Below are 17,308 nucleotides of genomic sequence, written 5' to 3'. Positions count from 1 at the left end.
TGAGTTTATAATATTTTAATATTTAAACGGACGAACACAAGTCATGAAAAGGTGCTTTGAGGGCAACACGATGATGGCGAAATGCTACTTTGCGACACACGGTGATGAAAGCCTTCCATGCTGACGACGCGAACACCGTGGAAGACTGCGGAGCCTTTAAATCAGCGGTGGGCGGGGGGGAACCTGAGCAATGTGAAATTGAGTAGGCATGTCTATCATGAGTAGACTCACCCAAAAAAATCTCAAGAAGCTAAGTCTGAAAAGACACAGGAAGTCTGCCATTTTGGTTTGAGGTGGACGTTTTGACTTGGTAAAGACCTTGAGAAAATCTGGCCCCAAAAATTTGTTTCCCTTAGCAATGTGAAATTTGGTAGACTGTGTGGGGAAAAGAAACACTGGAAGTCTGCCATTTTGGTTTGAAGCAGATCATTTGCGTTCAATTTGGCCATTTCCAGGAATCTTTCAAAGACAGACCACTCCGAGAGTTTGTCCCACCTGTACACTGGACAGACAGACGGCACAGATTATGGCCCATGTGCCGCAGGTTCCCCACCCCTGCTTTAAATAGTCAACCGCTGGAGGCGTGAAGTCCGTAATAAATGTGCACGACAGTGCTGCAGATGCAAAACGGGGACGTTAACAGTCGCCTTAAGCCAAATAAACGTGCGTCAATACAAAGACAGAAAGTTGCGGAATGAGGATCCTTTCCCAAAAACAACCACCACCACCACCTCCGCGCCAAAGTCACGCGACACGCCCACCCGACACAACAATGGTCACCGCCCGCCACGTCTGCATGGCGACGCACCCACACTGTGGGATGTCGCGTCAGCCATGTTATTTTAAAAAACAAAAAAAACACATTTCACAAAAAACACTCGTAGCTCTTTTTTCTGTTTCAAACTTGATCTTGACGACACACATTACAAAACATCCACGCCATGCGGACAATGCGTTATATAGTTTGTAAATCTCCTCACCAGATAAAACATCAGGCACACCTGGGCTTCATGAGAGCAAATGCAAGAATTTTATATTTGAAATGTTTATTGTTGTTGCAGTTTGTGGCAGTTTGCCATATTCTGGCTCGCTAAATACTGTACAGTGTGTCCACAAAGTCTCTTTACAACAACAAAAACTAGGTCTATTCTTTCTATACATCTGCTTTTGTATTAATTCAATTGTTCAATTGTAAAGAACCTTTATGGAAATCCTGTGCAGTGTTTTTGAGAAATTAAGAAATATGACAAATGAAAAATAAACCAATATGGGAGACCAATATATTAAAATAATGTGACATGTAGGCTATACAATTACAAATATATAATTGAAAAATCTGTTAGTGGAATTATAAAAAAAAAAAAGTGCACTAAGCTACAGAATGTGTGCAAAACCTAAAATATTTTATTAGATATCGTGACCTATAACATGTACAGTCACTAAAATATGAATAAAAAAACAATAAGCTTGTTGCATTCATGCACACACCCACTCTAATAAAAACAATGAAAATGTAAACTGTAAATAGATTTTTGAAATTATAATGTATACATATTGTAAAAAAAATATATATAATACATTGAAGAAATAAAAATTGAAAAATTATCTATTGGGGTATTAAAAGTGTACAGTAAGTTACCACATGTGTACCATATTTTTAAAATATTTTAATCAATACAACTATAAAAAAAACTTAAAATGGAATAAGTGTGTTGTGTACATGCAATCACCCTATAGTAATAAAAACTGTAAATGTGACAAGCTATGAATCAATTTGAATAAATATTTGTAAGGGAATTAAATTAAAATAAAAACCAGTATCTGCACAGAAATCGACATAGAAATAAGATGTATGATAAAATATCACTACTTGCTTTAAAAGTACTTCCGGTGGAAATGTATTTTTCGGCTAATTTAGGTCGTTCTCTGACTGTCGACGACGACGACGACAACAACAACAAAAGAGCATTATCAGCGTTCGTCTCTGCTCTCATGAGTGTGCAGGTGTCCCTAATGAAGTGACCCGCGCGAGCACGGTTTGGCATTGAAACATGGCATATGACATACTTCCCCAAGAAGAAAAACACAAACGAGGCCTGCCCCCCCCCCACCCGAGGCCTCCCCCCCCCCCCATGTGGTAAGCAGTTTCAGCATTTATTTGATATTCTACTCGTGTGCCGAATTGTCCATGTCCTAGTCACGCTCTTTGTCCTCACTAGTAAGACAATTCAGCACACTACACTAGAATGACTCTTTCTAGTGACATTTTTTTCCCCCCACTACTGTATGATATTTCTGTGCACCAGTAGAGCAACTATGTTACGAGTGAGGCAAAACTGTGCACTAGTTGACATCTGCATGATTGTAGTAAAACTAGCGAAGCGTTATGTGTTAACTAGTAGAATTTTATCGTGTCACTAGTCGTAGTTGTCAACTAATGCACAGTTTTGTCTCACTAGTAACTGAAGAAAACATCATTAGTAAGAATTATTCTACAAGTGCGCCCTGGTCATTCTACTAGTGCACCGGGTTAGAGATACACCGATCATCGGCCGGGCGATTATCGGCACCGATATTCCGAATTTGGCACATATCGGCTTTTTATTCATTTATTTAATTGACGGCTGATAAGAGATCCATTTAAAACTGGGTAAACTTTATTTCAATTTTCGGTCAAATTTAAACTGCCCCTTTTTTGTTTTTTAACTTAAAATGAGGATAAGTGAAACATGAACATTTCAGTTACTGTATAATGAAATTTTGGAAAACTATTGACTGCAATTAAAAAAAAAAAAAAAAAAAAAAAGGAGATTTATTTGTTGAAGTTGTCATTGAACTTTATAAGACATGCTGCTGGAGTCAGGGAGCAACCGGCACTTTGTGTTCGAATTTTAAAAGAAAGATGTCTCTTGTTTAACCACCTTTTTTACGTTGCAAATCTGAAAAGCCGTTTAATAAACGTGCTTAAATGAAGTGTTTGTATTCAAAATTTGGACGCCAATATTTTCCCTGTTACAGCAAATGAATATCGGCTCCAAATATCGGTCATCGGTCTCCTTGACTACTAATAATCGGTATCGGTCTATCTCTAATTGACTTACTAGTGAGGACAAAGAACGCAAACTAGTAGCAGAAACGCGCAAACAGCTTTCCATACCCCAGCCCGTTTTCTACCTCCCTGTCCGGGTGGTGATTGACAGCTGAGCAGGAGGATGCTGACTGGCGAAGATGCTCGGGAGTTTGGGTGGCGTATATGTGAGCACTGTACAGTCCGTGGTGAGCGGGGTTAAAAGTAGCCCGTCAGTCCCGCTTCCTGTCGCGTTCCTCGGCCGCCGCCGCCGCCGCGTCATCGGCGGCCTGATGCCCAGGGAAGGCGTGCTGGTACAGGTGCCTGTGATTGGCTGCTACGTTGTACAGCTTGTGCAGCGCCTGCATTGCGGAGAGGGCGCACGAGTCACAAGATGGTCACATTGGAAGAATGAAAAAAACATACCACGCGGGAAGGATGAATAGCACCTTTCTTACCTCATTCGTGCTTCCCTGCGGAGGCATCAAAGGGAAAACATGGTGAGTCAAGGAATGCGATGCAATGTCGCTATGTCACGGAATTAAAGATTGCTGGCATCTGGTGGCTGTTTGTCTGCATTGCACCTGCCAGGCTACTTGGGTGAGTACGAAGATTTGTTGTTTTGACTGAGAGTGGGGGATGACGGACGAATGAGTGGAAGGAACGAATGGATTAAAGAGTTGGGACAAGGGGTGGATGGAGAAAACAAAACAGGTAGATGGGCGAACTGGTGGATGGGATGATGGACAGGCGGATGTAGAGATGGATGAACGATGACGAGAATGGTAAAACGGATGGAAGGACGTATGGATGTTTGAACGGGTGATGGAAGAACCGGACAGATGAACGGATGAATGGCAAACTGATGGACGGACGGATGTACGTTGCGACCGACCTGGTCCCACAGCGCCCCGGCCACCTGGTCAATGACGGCCCCCAGCTCTCGGTACTCCCCCGAGTATCGTATGTAGGCCCAGGTGCAGAGCGTGATGAGGGCCAGGCCCAGGATCATGTTGCACAGGCTGGCCACCACGTCCACGCCCACAAAGCCCGTCACGCCCGCCGCCACATACATGACGAAGATGACCACGAAGAGGGTGGCGGGCGTGCGGGCGGCGTGGAAAATGTTTTTGGAGTCATTGTGCTTGATGTACTGGACGAACACCTGGTCCACCTCGCCCGCCAGCTGCTGCAGGTAGCGGCGGCTGAACTCCTCGCCGCCCATCTTCTTCACGCCGCGGAACAGAGCCAGAGCCTCCTCGCGGATGACGGCGTGGCGCGCCTGCAGCTCGCTGGGCGCCAGGAAGGGACGGTCGCCGCCGCACACCTGACGGAGGACAGCGGGAGATGTTAACGGCGATAAGCGGGTGGGCGCAGGCCTTCCGGCTGCCGCGAACGCACCTCCTCCATCTTCTTGTTGTACAGATCCTTGGCCGCGGCCACCGCCGCCAGGTTGTTGGCCTCCGCCGTGGCCTGACACAAACCACATTGTTAGTTCAGCCTCACCTTCGTTCATGCATCTTTCGTCATCCATCATCCAGCCAATGTCCGCCCATTGGACAAACTCTATAGGAGTTGACCCGAAAGGTGTCACTTCTAACCAAAATGGCAGACTTCCTGTTGTCTTCCTGGCTTCTTGAGACTTTTTTAGTGGTTCTACTCATGAGGTCTACCCAGTTACCTGCAGCATGGATTTGGGATGAGGCAGCTCCTCTCCCTGGTAAATTTTGATGTAAGCCTGGAGCACAAAGACAAGAAGAACAGCGTTCATAGAAAAACTCTGGACGTTTTTGAAATACCGAAGTATTCCCGACCTTGAAGTACTCCAGCAGGCCTCTGCAGGTGATCTTACTGCCGTTGATCTCCTTCACATCGATGTTGCGAGGACTCAGGAGCCAGGGCACCAGAATCTTCAAGTTGCTGATGAACTCGCCGTCAATCTCTGTATTCACCAACAGACCGTTTCGTGTTTGTCAACAATGGTCGGCAGGGTACTTCTGTGTGGCTTGAAAGTATTTGACTACCGCAGACCTTAACTGAAACCATGACAAAAACTCGTTTGGGGTTTGCGTCGCCACATTTTCCCGAAATTTTTTTTTATGAAATGTTCCGTTTGCTCATCTTTTGAGTCATTTAGCAAAGCTAGCTAACGTCACTTTATACTGTCGCACACATTTCAGTCTCAACAGTGCATGTGCGTGCCATGAATCCGAGTAACACAAATGTCAATTCATTAGCCCTCAATCCCTCAATGATCATGCTCACTTGCCTGAATTTCTACCAGTTCTACTTTTAAATCAACTTACTCGTTGAACTGTAAATTAAGGCTGACGTTCTGTACTTTCTAAAGAGGTAACATTTTGACGGGTTTTGAGAGAGGAGCTAAAACATTTATTGATCCCAAAAGGAAAATGAAATCCGCAAAAAACGGTACTTAATTCTCATGCATCGAAATTATCTGAGTTTGGTCTTAATTTATTTGTATTTGCTATACCTTATTCAGAAATACTGGGGGGAAATTACATACACATCTATTTACTCAATGTTACAAATGATTAGATTTTTTGTTGTTGTTGTTGTTTTTACAGATAGTTATCTGAATTTAATTTGTATTTGTTTTAACCCAGAAGTCTTTAGGGTTTGTATTCAGCTGTTTAATTCCACCAAGGCCAATAGCCATCTGGACGTTTCTTCGCATCTCTCCACTGGAACCTTTGCTGGAAAATTGCATCAAGGTTGCTGTTTTCTGTCAAGCCGGCCTGCTATCAGCTGATGGCCAACGCTAGCTACTCCTTTTGCTAACATGGCGCCTTAGAAAGAGCGTGGCGTTTTGGCAGCATATTGTGGTTTTACAGAAAGCGTGAATATAAATTAGTCATTCAATGCATCGTTAATAATTCGATTCTATGGGGAGGGGGAATGCGAGTAGTTGGCGAATGGCAATTGTTTTTGTTTTTTTTTTAAAGTTGGGCGGTTTGCTGTTACTTCCGGTTTTTGTACCTTTGATCCGTCCATCAAAGTGCGGGTTGGTGGCCACCTTCAGGCCTGGGTGCGGCATCAAGAAGCTGGAGATGTTGGTGAAGCACGAGTGGATGTGTTTGCGCACGTTCTGCAGCTCCTCGTGCTGGTTCTCTGAGATCTACGCGCATGATTTAAAAAAAAAAAAAAAAAGTCACTTTTTAAAGGTTTCCATGGAAAGTCACAACTTTGACCGCTGACCTTGAGCCTCTTTTCCAGGAATTTCATGCCTCCCTCCTGTCCATATGGAAACTCATACGGGAAGCTCCAGTCTCGGATGAGGAATATCATGGACTGGGAGAAAGACGTAAATCAGGGTAAGATACACGATTTGAACGAGTACTTGTAAGAATACTAGGCCAACGTACCTGAAAAGGTTTGAGGAACGTCTCCTCCATTGCGAGTCGGCCGTACTCTGTGAACAGCTGTTTGGCAAAATGTGACAGACGTTATGATCGGATTTATCAATAAATCCATCCATCCACCTTGCACAATTTGTGAACCTGTCGCTTTTTAAATCTGTAATATTTGCTTGTCCAAAATTTAAAAAAGAGAATGCATTGAATGCATTTGCCACACGCAGATTCACCTATTCGCTGATTTTTTTAATTTTTTTTTCAAATTTTTCTTTTCAATCATGATCACAAACATCCAATTCTTTACCACAACAGGGAGTAGAAAGAGAAACCTTGAGCCACATGCTGCTTCACAAAGTTTAAAGACCTAATCTGATCATTTTGAAAATGTACCTGCAGGTGTTGTAGGTCATCTTCTTGGACGTTCTGGGAGATGTTGTAAACCTACACATGGTACATCATTTTGTAATATTTTATTAAGCAGCTCTAAATGAGCTAGCTGTATTATGCTTTTGTGTCACAGTTTAAACAGTTCACCAGGCCTCATCACGCCCCTCATACTGCTGGGCCAACAACTTTACAGCGCAATCAAGTAAGTGCCATTCATTATCAGCTAACGCTGTTATCTTAAAATAAGTGACCATAAAGGAGCTACAATTGTATTATCACTGGGAGATGCAGCAATTCATCACCAAGTCATCAAATTATAAATTGCTTGAAGCGGAATAGTAATAGAAATGTCACAAAAAAAATAATAATAATAATAATAATAATTATATATATATATATATATATGTATATATATATATATATAATTATTTTTGTTTTATTTATTTATTTATTTTTCATGAGTCCGCCTAACAATGGGGAAAATGCTCGAATCTGGTCGAAAACACTGAGTATGCCAAACGGCGCTACTTGGGAGCGGTGCGTGTTTCCAGTACCTGCATGGAACTGATCATGGTGCTCAGAGCGAACACGGTGGCCGAGTCGCGCAGCGTGGACTGGCTGTCAAAGGTGCCTTGTGTGTCCATCAGCAAAACCGCCACCTGTGTCACACACACACACAATACTCATGTACCCAGAGGTGGGTAGTAAAGGCGCAACATTTAAGTAATTTCTTGGATAAACTGTACTTTACTTTTTACACCCCATTATTTGGAGGACTACTTTTTACTCTTACTTGAGTAACATTAATCGAAAGTACTTTTATTCGAGTAAAATTTGCGACTACTCTAGCCACACGACGCCACAACAATAAGAGCAAACTTCACCTTGGTCCCGTCAGCCCGGTCCACCTGGAAGACCTCGCTCCAGATCTGGATCCCGGTGGTCTCCCGCTCCGAGCCGCCCCTCCAAGAGAAGCCGGTCAGGGGCTCCTCGGCTTGGCCCAGCCAGTTGTCGGACCCCTGATGTGGACAACGGGAGTCGAATTCAAATGGAACAATGGATTTATTACAGTGGCGTTCAGCCCTTATTAAAACATATCCACTGCCATTGACGGCTTTAGAAGTCAAATATCCATGTTAACTGTTAACAGGGCGTGGTTTAGAAAAAAATTAAGATACTGATGAAAAGATATGTTGTCTGAAATAATTTCCAAAAATTATGACTAAAATATTTTGGAAAAAATGAGAACCCCACCCCCAAAATGAACATGACAGTCCGTGCGTTCTTGGCCGGGGTACCCACTTGGTTGTACATGTACCGCAACATGAAGTCCATGAGGAAGGACTTCCCCTTGCGGAAGGCCCCCGCCACCGAGATGGCCGCCACCTCGCGGTCGCGCACCTCCTCGGCCAGCAAGATGCGACTCAGCGCCGCCTCGTCCAGCTCGAAGGTGTGGTCGTCCTTCACCAGCAGCACCTGGATGGGCCGTGCCCGCCCGTCTGACTCTTCCTCCTCCGAGCTCCAATCATACACGTTCTTATCCCCCAGTGACCCTAAAAAAAAAAAAAAAAAAAAAAGAACATCCCTGTTGTTACTTTGCTGTTTCTGCAATAGCCAACGGCCACTCTGACAAGAACACAACTTTCTTGTTGTTGGGCTTCCATGGTTACAAAAAAAAAAAGCTACTTGCTATGGCGTTTTGCATTGTGCGTTAGCATTAAGCGAGCAGACTTTCGTAAGTTATGTGCTTCGGTTAAATACATGTTTGTTTTCTGTTGAAACTTCAATAGGGAGTGTCAATAAACAGCTTGAGGCAGGATTTGTTCAATATCTGCTCCCAACTCGTCCGACGGCTTGTATCTCGAAAAATTTCTCACTCTGGTCACTGGTAAGTTGAGGTACCACCATATTTGCATACAAGAAATAAAGTCATGTCCTCGTTAAAACAAATACAACCCCACAAATAACTCATTGTTGATCATGATATGCATTTCTATGACTTTTTTTTTTTTATTGTGTCATGTTTTGGGTTGTAAATGTTTCACACAAAAATATCTGCAAAAAAAAAAAAAAAGACCTCGCCCAGGCGTTGCCTTCACTGCTGCATCTCACGCCAGCCGGCTACATACAACTGGGTTACCCCCTTTACAAAATGCCATAGGCAGAAACATTTTTCATACATTCTGTATTATACATAGTAGTAATAACACAACAGGCCTCCTGAAGGTGACTTCTTGCGCCCATTACATAATTACACGTCTGATGCTAGACACTGAAAACTCCCATTTTATTCTATAGGCCTTAAAGGAGACATTTACGTATAATTTCCCACTATGTTCGTCCTTTTCTGTTTTAAGGCTTGCCGTTAATAATCGTTTATGATGAAGAAAAGAAAAAGAAGAAAAAAAGCCCCCCCCCCCACATACAAATGACGTCGCGCAGGAGGCCGCGCTGTTAACACCCATAAAAAGATGAAGAATATAGAGAAAAACAATAGATGTTGGCACGTACACTCACCCCAGCTGTCTCTGTCTTTGCGGTGTTTCGCCATAGCGCGAGCCCCCCGCACCCGAAATATGTACAATGATAACCAAAGTTACAAAAAAAAATAAAAAAAATCTCCTCTCTCTGTGCTGTTGTTGCGTCCGCTAGTGCAGCAGCTTGTAGGATGCGCTCATGGGCGGCAGGGAGGAGGATGCGCCTGGAGAACAACGCCGAAGAGATTACAGGACGACGACGACGAGGGCGAGGGAAGAGGAGGATGAGGAGGAAGATGATGGCGTTCGGACGCACCGGGTGTGACGCGCAGAGATGCCACCAGGGGGCGCGCAAGTCTGTTGTCCAGGCCCGTTCAACGGAGTTACTGATACACCGGCTCAACAATCGTTTGCGGCGAACCGTAAAATAAAATAAGCAAGTAAAACAACTTAAATTCAAATGAACAAAATGAATTGGAAACGACTAAAATGTGAAAGCTGAATATCACAGACATGTAAAATTAACTTAATATTTTCAATTAAGTACTGTTATATTATCTGTCCACACGTGTTGCTGCACTGTTGATGTTGAAATATCCTTGACCTTTTGTAACCCCGTATCTGTTCTGTCTCTCTGTCTGTCCCGTCAAACCCTTTGCTTTGCAGCTGCATTTTCAATAAACATCACAATATACTGTAAACGACCACAGAGGGACTATTGCAAACTCCTCTGATGTACAGCAAAACTGTTCCAGTAGAAAAAGGCAGACCGATCCACCATTCTGAAAAAAATAAAGAAATACATAAATAAAATGTTTTTGAACAATTGATGATGTCCCATTCATGGATGATCGTTCTGTTGCCGTTTCTGCGGGACCCTGTGCAAATGTGGTGGAAACACAGACAGTATTATCAAAAGTGGTGTACTTTGGAAGCCCATATTAACGAGTGTTATTGAACGCGTCACCAGGATGCTCCTACGTCATCAATGGTAGTATATTCCACCAGTAGGTGGCGGTAAAACACGAAGTAACCTGGAACATGAGATGCCTTCTGTAATTATCGTAAATATGAGAACAGCAGACGATAACTCGAGGTATACTTTACTGGCATCTAATGGAGACGTTCTGATTTGGGTATATGACGACATGCAAACGTCCCAATGATATACGATTTGGATTGTGGTAATTTGCATATTCGTCGTCACCATTTTATGAAATGCGGCGTACAATTTCGACTTTCACACTCCCGAGAGGGCATTTGGACCAGGTGTCCTTGAATGCATCATCATTTTATAAACGAGTCCCTGCTGTTACTACATTCCACCATTAGGGAGCAGTAAAACACAATGAAACCTGGAATGCACGATGCCTTTGTCGGCCGTCGTAATTATAACAACATTGATAACTAACTCGAGATTTTAATTTAATTTCAGACGCTCCAACATTCTATTCTAAAAATACGACATTTTACAAACGTCCGGGTTATAAATTATCTGGATTTTTTTCAGCACCTGCCGCATATTGTGTGCAAAAAAAATAATCACGTATTTGTCACGTTACCAAAGATTGAGGAGATTACTGCGAGAGTCCATTTTTGACGAAGTGTTCATGAACGCATCACCAGGATACAGAAATTTACGGAGATTAACAGCAGCCGACTGTTGTTGTTTTTTTTAAGCATTGGCGTATTAAACCAACACACATGGAATTATTAGTATTATCCCAATTTTGACGCTTGTCGTCATTATTAGGAGCAAGACTGCCTTCTGCGAAGCTGTCAACCGAGCAACGAGGATGACATGCCCCAAAGAAGTTGGTGGCTGCGACTACTGCTGCTGCTGAGCGAGGTCGCTGCTTGGCCGAAAGAGAGCCACTGAGAGCCGCCTCAACTTTTCCGAACGCCTCGGTAGCAAAGAGAGGACGCCTGCTTTAACGACTCTTCTTTTTAACGCATTATTCGACGCTAAAAGTGTCGAATGAACATTTGAAAAAAAAATAATGCACGGCCGAGTCCTCCACGCGAACGGTAAGCACGGGGGGCAGGCTCAAGTTTAGAGAAACTAGCCGTTAGCATTAGCCGGGATGCTAACTCCCCCTCCACTTCACCGTTTAAATCAAATGGTGGACTTGGACCAGGCTATTTCCTGGAGTCGTAGGTGTCAAGCTAATGTTGTGGGACGTGCTTTAACGTCTTCAAAACGTGTTTTATTAAATTATTCATGCCGTTAGATATACCGAAACGCGTTTTAAAACGCGTGTTTGAATTCATAGTCACTCTTTGGTCATTTCAACACTTTACCAGCAAATAGACTGCACCCTGATGAAATTCTATGCAGTGCAGAAGTTTAGCGTTCATGTAAATGCTGCATATTTGATTCAGTGTGTCATTTTTTTATTTTTTTTTTATTTTTTAAAGATGCCAGTGTAGTTTATTGGTCATTTGTAATTTAGATGAACTGCACTGCATTTTTTTTCTTCCAGTAGTTTTAAAGTCACCAAACTTGTCTTCCATTCATCCTTATCAACAGGCCTGCTTTTACCACGGTAGTTTACTTCCTTCAGCCTTTCTTCTTTCCTTCATTTTCTATCATCCTAGTGTATTTCCTTCCACCCATTCTCCCCTCCATCATTTATCATTCCATTATTTCCTTTCCTTTCATACATCCTAGTTTCTTTCCTTCCTTCGTTTGTATCATCCATGTTTCCTTCCTTTCATACCATCTTTTTTGCATCCATCCTTCCTTCCCTTCATATGATCTTTGATTGCCTTATTTTCTTAATGTTTCCTTTCATTAATCATTCCTTCCTTCCTTACATACCATCTGAGTGATCCTTTTTATAATCTCTCCTATCATCCTTTCTTCCTTCCTTGTTATACCAGCCTAGTAGGGCTGACCAATATGGATAAAAAAAGAAAAGACAATTCCCTTATTTGGTAGAATAAAAATTCGTTAATCAATTAATCGGCCGATAAAAAAATTATAATTTGAAAATGTTTGTTTTTTTGGTCCCTTAATACTTATACCGATAGAAATGAATTATATGCAGAACATTTGACTGTTTTACAATACTTTCTTTTAGCATTGGTTTAACTTTGCACTAGAGAAAAATTGGCAAAAATCGGCTATTTTTTTCAGATTAACAAAAAAAAAAAAGTTTGTTTAAATGTCATTATTTTTGTCATATGTTGGAATGTTAATGTGTAAATAAATACATAAATAAAATTTTAAAAATGGCCGAATTGAAAAGGGCTAATGTTGGTTGATTAATCGGTCAGCCCTGAATTGTATTTTCTTTCCTTTTAATTTTTTTCCCCTTTCTTCCTCCCCTATTTTTTTACCCTGCGTCCTTGTGCCCTTCCCCCTTTCTTTTTATACCATTCCTTGTTTCCTTCATTTATCTAGCCATCCTTCTATCCCCCACCTTCCTTTGTTCCTTCCTTCCATCCATCATTCTTGTCTCCCTTCCTGGTTTCCTTCCTCCTGCCCTCCCTTCATCCTTTTTAAACCACCGTATGTATGTGTGTGTGTGCTGGAGTCGATCCCAGCTATCTCCGGGCGAGAGGCGGAGTACACCCTGAACTTGTCGCCAGCCAATCGCAGGGCACATGGAAACAAACAACCGTTCGCACACACATTCACACCTACGGGTAATTTAGAGTCTTCAATCAACCTACCACGCATGCTTTTTGGCATGTGGGAGGAAACCAGAGTACCCGGAGAAAACCCACGCAGGCACGGGGAGAACATGCAAACTCCACACAGGCGGGGCCGGGATTGGAACCCCGATCCTCAGAACTGTATGGCAGATGTGCTAACCAGTCTGTCACTGTGCCACCCCCCCCCCCCCTCCTTACAAACATGAATTAATGCTTAATTTTAAAACAAAGATACTGTTGTAGTTTAATGGTAATTTACAACCGAGATCAACTACAGTGTGTCCTCATTACAGGCCATGGAGCAGCCACAAGGACAGTCTGAATAACCTGACCACTCGTTGACTTGTTCAGCGGCTCCAGCAGATAGCCCGCACCGGATTCCCCCCCGCGTCAGACCCACAATGGATATCTTTCCCCGGCCCAGTGGCGAAATCCAGCGGAGGAACCCCCAGCACGACTTTGAGCTCATCCAGAGGGTGGGAAGCGGCACCTACGGGGACGTCTACAAGGTACGCATTCTGATGCGGCAATTTTTGCAGGGTCGCTGTGCGAAAGGGGCTTCAGTTAACCTCACTCTGTTACTTTTTGAACCGACACATAGTTGCAGGAATTAGAGATGCACGGAAACCCCTCCCCCCGCCCCCACTTGCTCGACCCCCACCCGCCACCCTCTCGTGGTCCTGTTGTGAGCAGGCTGTCTGTATCTGTCGTCAGTGGTTACGTTCCGAAAAACTTTTGTTTTATGTCTTTTAATAAGAAAACTGTATGCCATTGGGTACAGACACAGTAACATTTGCAACCCACATGACTATCTGTTCCTCTTTCATAACGTTATGCGAGCTGATCTGCTTTTTATGTAAACCTCTTCATCCCACGGTTTGCGTATTCTGCATAAGGTTCTCCTTAACATTTCCTGCGTAAAATAAATCTTTTGTCCACAGCTTTGTTTTTTTTGTTTTTTAAACACTCGGCTGGCGTTACTGTATTTAATATTTGTGTTATGGTAATTGTTAGTCAGTGTGTCTGTGGTGTTTTCCATTGTATGCTTGATGGAGGCTATGTAGTTGTTGCAAATACATGTTTAATTTTATTATTTTTATTATGGTTACATTTTTGAGTAAACTCCAACTGGTAGTGCCAATCAACACCCTGAAGTCTATTTTTTGAAGAATACCAATTATATCAGCCAAACTGCTGCTTGTTGTGAAGTGAGTGGAGACACCTACCGCCTTTGGGCTGGCAAGTCAGAGCAAAAACTCGGCCGATCGACTGCTCGTATCTCGAAAAACTCGTTAAGTCTTGCCACTTCTGTCTCGAGTAGAATGTGAGGATGGCGAGCCCAAGTGGACAAAAATACTACCTTGCACCTCACATGCATATACAGTATATTGGTATTATATGCATGAAGCTTTAAAATATACTGTATATGAATAATAAAATAAATATTTGGTTACTACTTTGGGGATTTTGTCTAGGGTGGGGCTAGGGTGGACTGGAATGTAACCACCGCCATGAGCGAGGTTTACTGTACTGTATGTGTTAAACTTGCTGACTCGCTTAACATTGACCAACGACTGATTAGATTGTTGAGTATGTTTGTGATTGGTGGATTTTCCTGTTTGATTCAATCAGAGGCTGACAAAGTCTGACGGGACCATCTTCCTGGGATGTGAGAAAACAATGGTAGTCTGATGGCGCATAGTCCTTGTTTAGGGAAGCTAATGGGGCAGAAACTCGAAAGGTATTCTTTGAACGACCACTGCGTAAGCTTGTTTTGATGAATGGTGGTTGTTTTTTCCTCTTGCAAGAATATACATTTTCAAGCTTAGCTAGGTCTCCTAGGTAAGTAATTTGAACTCAAACGATTTACCAATGTCAATTTTTTTTTCTTCTGTTTGTGTTAGCGCCATCCTGGTGCGCTGTGAAAAGTGTGACGGCACGTCATTCCTGCCACTTTTTCCCGCAGAAATTCCAAAGATTAAGTGAAGGCTAAAAAGAGAAATTCTCACATTATGCTGGCCCCAAATGAAATGAGGCATGCTGTCTGAGAACGTCCTTGGTTATCCATCTGCTGCAGATAAACGTTCAGCTCTCGTGCCCCTCCTCCTTTCCATACAAAGCCTCTGGTCGGATCTCCCCCCCCAACCGACCACCCCACTTCACCCACAAGGCAGACTGTGGAATGCTTTGCGTGGAATTCTGGTATTCTCCCGCTATATCTGAACACTGCCATGGGTGTGTTCACCGGGCGAAACACCTGGGATTTTTGTTGTTTTTTTTTTATCGGGAAAAATTTTGCGCATGTTTTATTGGTGAGACTCCGCTTCAGATCACTTGACTCGCGCTGGATTAAAAGCGGCGTCCCGTCTTGACCTCAATCCGGAAGCCCGACCCGCTTAAACGCAAAATCATCAGTGTTGTTTTCTGCAACAGCCGCTGGGAAAGTGATCCCAAATGGATGGACGGTATGGGCAAAAGTATTGGGACACCTACAGGAATGCACTACAGTGTTTCCTCATGGTGCGTTGAGACAGAGCCCTGCTGCCAATAGCAAAAAAAAAACAAAAGCAAATGACCCCCCCCCCCCCCAAAAAAATTTTTTAGAATTGCCTATAGTTGCCAAAAGATGGTGGTAAAGTACGACCTTTGTCTAAATTAAAACTCCTCAACTCACGTCCTACGTAGGCACCAAGATGCCACAATATTGGTGAAAATCACTACTTGTCTACATGAAGCTCCTCATTTCACGTCACCATTGTTCCTTGGCACCAAGATAGTGGCAGAGTAATACGTTTAATGCTTTGACCTGAGCACAAAAACGGCAAATAGGTGAGATTTTCAGGTTCCAAAATAAAATTTGCAAATTGTTGAATCGGTGAATGCCGAACCCCGAATAGGGGGGGTTCACTGCAGTGGGCAAATAAAAAATACATGGCGTTGGTCTCACTCTTCTAGGAAGACTTTCTCCTAGGTGTCTTTTTTTGTCCATCCCAAGGGGTTGTTCTTCCACAGTGTTAGTTTCAAAATAAGGTTTCAAACAAGGGTTAGGGTTTCAAAATAGGGTTATTAGCCAAGGTTAAGGTTTCAAATGAGGTTTTAGTTGTTCATTTAAGGCTGTGGTTTCAAGGCAGGGTTAGGGATCCGAATAAGGTTCAGTGTTTCAAATTAGTGTTTGAAACCAAGGGTAAAGTTTTTAAATTATGGCTTCAAGCATGGATTTTGGTTTAAAGCCAAGGTTGGGTTTTCAAATTGTTTCAAGCCTTGCGTACATTTTCAAACAAGGGGTAGGGTTTCAAGGCAGGGGCAGGCTTTGAAATTAGGTTTACAGTGGTTAGGTTAGGGTATCAAACCAGGATTAGGGATTCAAGACGGTTCGAGTTTCATAATACTTCAAGCATGGATCTGGGTTTGAAGCCAAGGCTAGGGTTTTAAGTAGGTGTCAAAAAAATGCTAGGTTTTTTGAGTATGGGTTTCAAACCAGGGTTACAGTTTCAAATTAAGCTTTTGACCCAGCGTTAGGGTGTCAAGTTAAGGTTTCAAGGCAGGCTTAGGGTTACTTTTAACACTCAACATTGACATACTGCACACTATGTTAAAGATAACCGCCACAGAACAATACTATTTTGTGACCTATTTTGGATCCTTCACACATGAGAATTCTAATAAGTTGTTTTTTTGTTGTTGTTGTTGTCATCTTTCCAACAGAAATGTAAATTTTGATTACAAGCAAAATGGAGTCTGAGTGTTGTGCCGCTCTCTTTTAGGCTCGCAACATCCAAACCGGAGAGCTGACAGCGGTCAAGATCATCAAGCTGGAAGCAGGTAAGAATGTGCTTCTGCTTCCCTTCTCGTGACCGCGCGTCCACCGACACTGACGGTCGAAGTGGTGCAGATCAGTCAGATTATGGAGATTAGCGCCACCAAAATCAGATGGCTACAAGGGGGAGATTAAGATTTCTGTTTTCTCTTTCTTTCATTCACCGTGTTGTTGGTCAGGTAGCCGATATCACGTCTATTCCATACCCTAATTAATAATTTAATTTAAAGCCCCCATTGTAAATTATTTTTTATTTATTTGTTTAAATTTTTTTTTATTTTTTATTTTTTTTTAAATTTTTTTTACAATATGTTGACAGCGTTGTGACTCTTCATCTCTGCAGCAATGAGAAAGTCTCTGTTTGTTTTTTTTTTTTTTTTTTTTATAATTTTTTGTACGGGGACGCCAGAATCACTCCTGGTGTAAACGGCTTTGTGATATTAAAACTGGTTCGACCAGCACATGTGATGCTGGCACCGGCTTCAGGATACAAAGGCATGGCCCAGCTCTCTTGCCAAATAAC

General features: G+C 42.7%; 2 protein-coding genes across 12 annotated transcripts in view; one reads left to right on the top strand and one right to left on the bottom strand.

Moving 5' to 3' along the window:
• The window catches only part of atl1 (atlastin GTPase 1), a 22,707-nt gene continuing 5,399 nt past the window's right edge, over positions 1–17,308 (bottom strand). The window contains exons 1-14 of one of the 5 annotated variants that reach the window (XM_061796085.1): positions 9,343–9,490; positions 8,134–8,384; positions 7,716–7,850; positions 7,386–7,490; positions 6,835–6,885; positions 6,454–6,510; positions 6,287–6,379; positions 6,068–6,206; positions 4,882–5,009; positions 4,749–4,805; positions 4,469–4,540; positions 3,963–4,394; positions 3,526–3,540; positions 1–3,429 (exon numbers count right to left, since the gene is read on the bottom strand). In XM_061796085.1, the coding sequence (XP_061652069.1) occupies positions 3,301–3,429; positions 3,526–3,540; positions 3,963–4,394; positions 4,469–4,540; positions 4,749–4,805; positions 4,882–5,009; positions 6,068–6,206; positions 6,287–6,379; positions 6,454–6,510; positions 6,835–6,885; positions 7,386–7,490; positions 7,716–7,850; positions 8,134–8,384; positions 9,343–9,382 (1,704 nt within the window). In that variant the 5' untranslated portion in view covers positions 9,383–9,490 and the 3' untranslated portion in view covers positions 1–3,300. Of the gene's footprint in view, positions 3,430–3,525; positions 4,395–4,468; positions 4,541–4,748; positions 4,806–4,881; positions 5,010–6,067; positions 6,207–6,286; positions 6,380–6,453; positions 6,511–6,834; positions 6,886–7,385; positions 7,491–7,715; positions 7,851–8,133; positions 8,385–9,342; positions 9,491–17,308 lie in introns of those variants that run through there. The other 4 variants (XM_061796086.1, XR_009791630.1, XR_009791631.1 and 1 more) reach the window with 4 other exon arrangements.
• Positions 10,884–17,308, top strand: part of map4k5 (mitogen-activated protein kinase kinase kinase kinase 5) — a 41,979-nt gene continuing 35,554 nt past the window's right edge. For 4 of the 7 annotated variants that reach the window (XM_061796082.1, XM_061796079.1, XM_061796080.1 and 1 more), the window contains exons 1-3: positions 10,884–11,336; positions 13,262–13,477; positions 16,733–16,790. In XM_061796082.1, the coding sequence (XP_061652066.1) occupies positions 13,370–13,477; positions 16,733–16,790 (166 nt within the window). In that variant the 5' untranslated portion in view covers positions 10,884–11,336; positions 13,262–13,369. The remainder of the gene's footprint in view (positions 11,337–13,261; positions 13,478–16,732; positions 16,791–17,308) is intronic. The other 3 variants (XM_061796083.1, XM_061796081.1, XM_061796084.1) reach the window with 2 other exon arrangements.

The sequence above is a fragment of the Phyllopteryx taeniolatus genome, chromosome 13 (assembly GCF_024500385.1).
Source record: "Phyllopteryx taeniolatus isolate TA_2022b chromosome 13, UOR_Ptae_1.2, whole genome shotgun sequence".
Taxonomy (NCBI): domain Eukaryota; kingdom Metazoa; phylum Chordata; class Actinopteri; order Syngnathiformes; family Syngnathidae; genus Phyllopteryx; species Phyllopteryx taeniolatus.
This window is presented reverse-complemented; position numbering and strand designations above follow the sequence as displayed.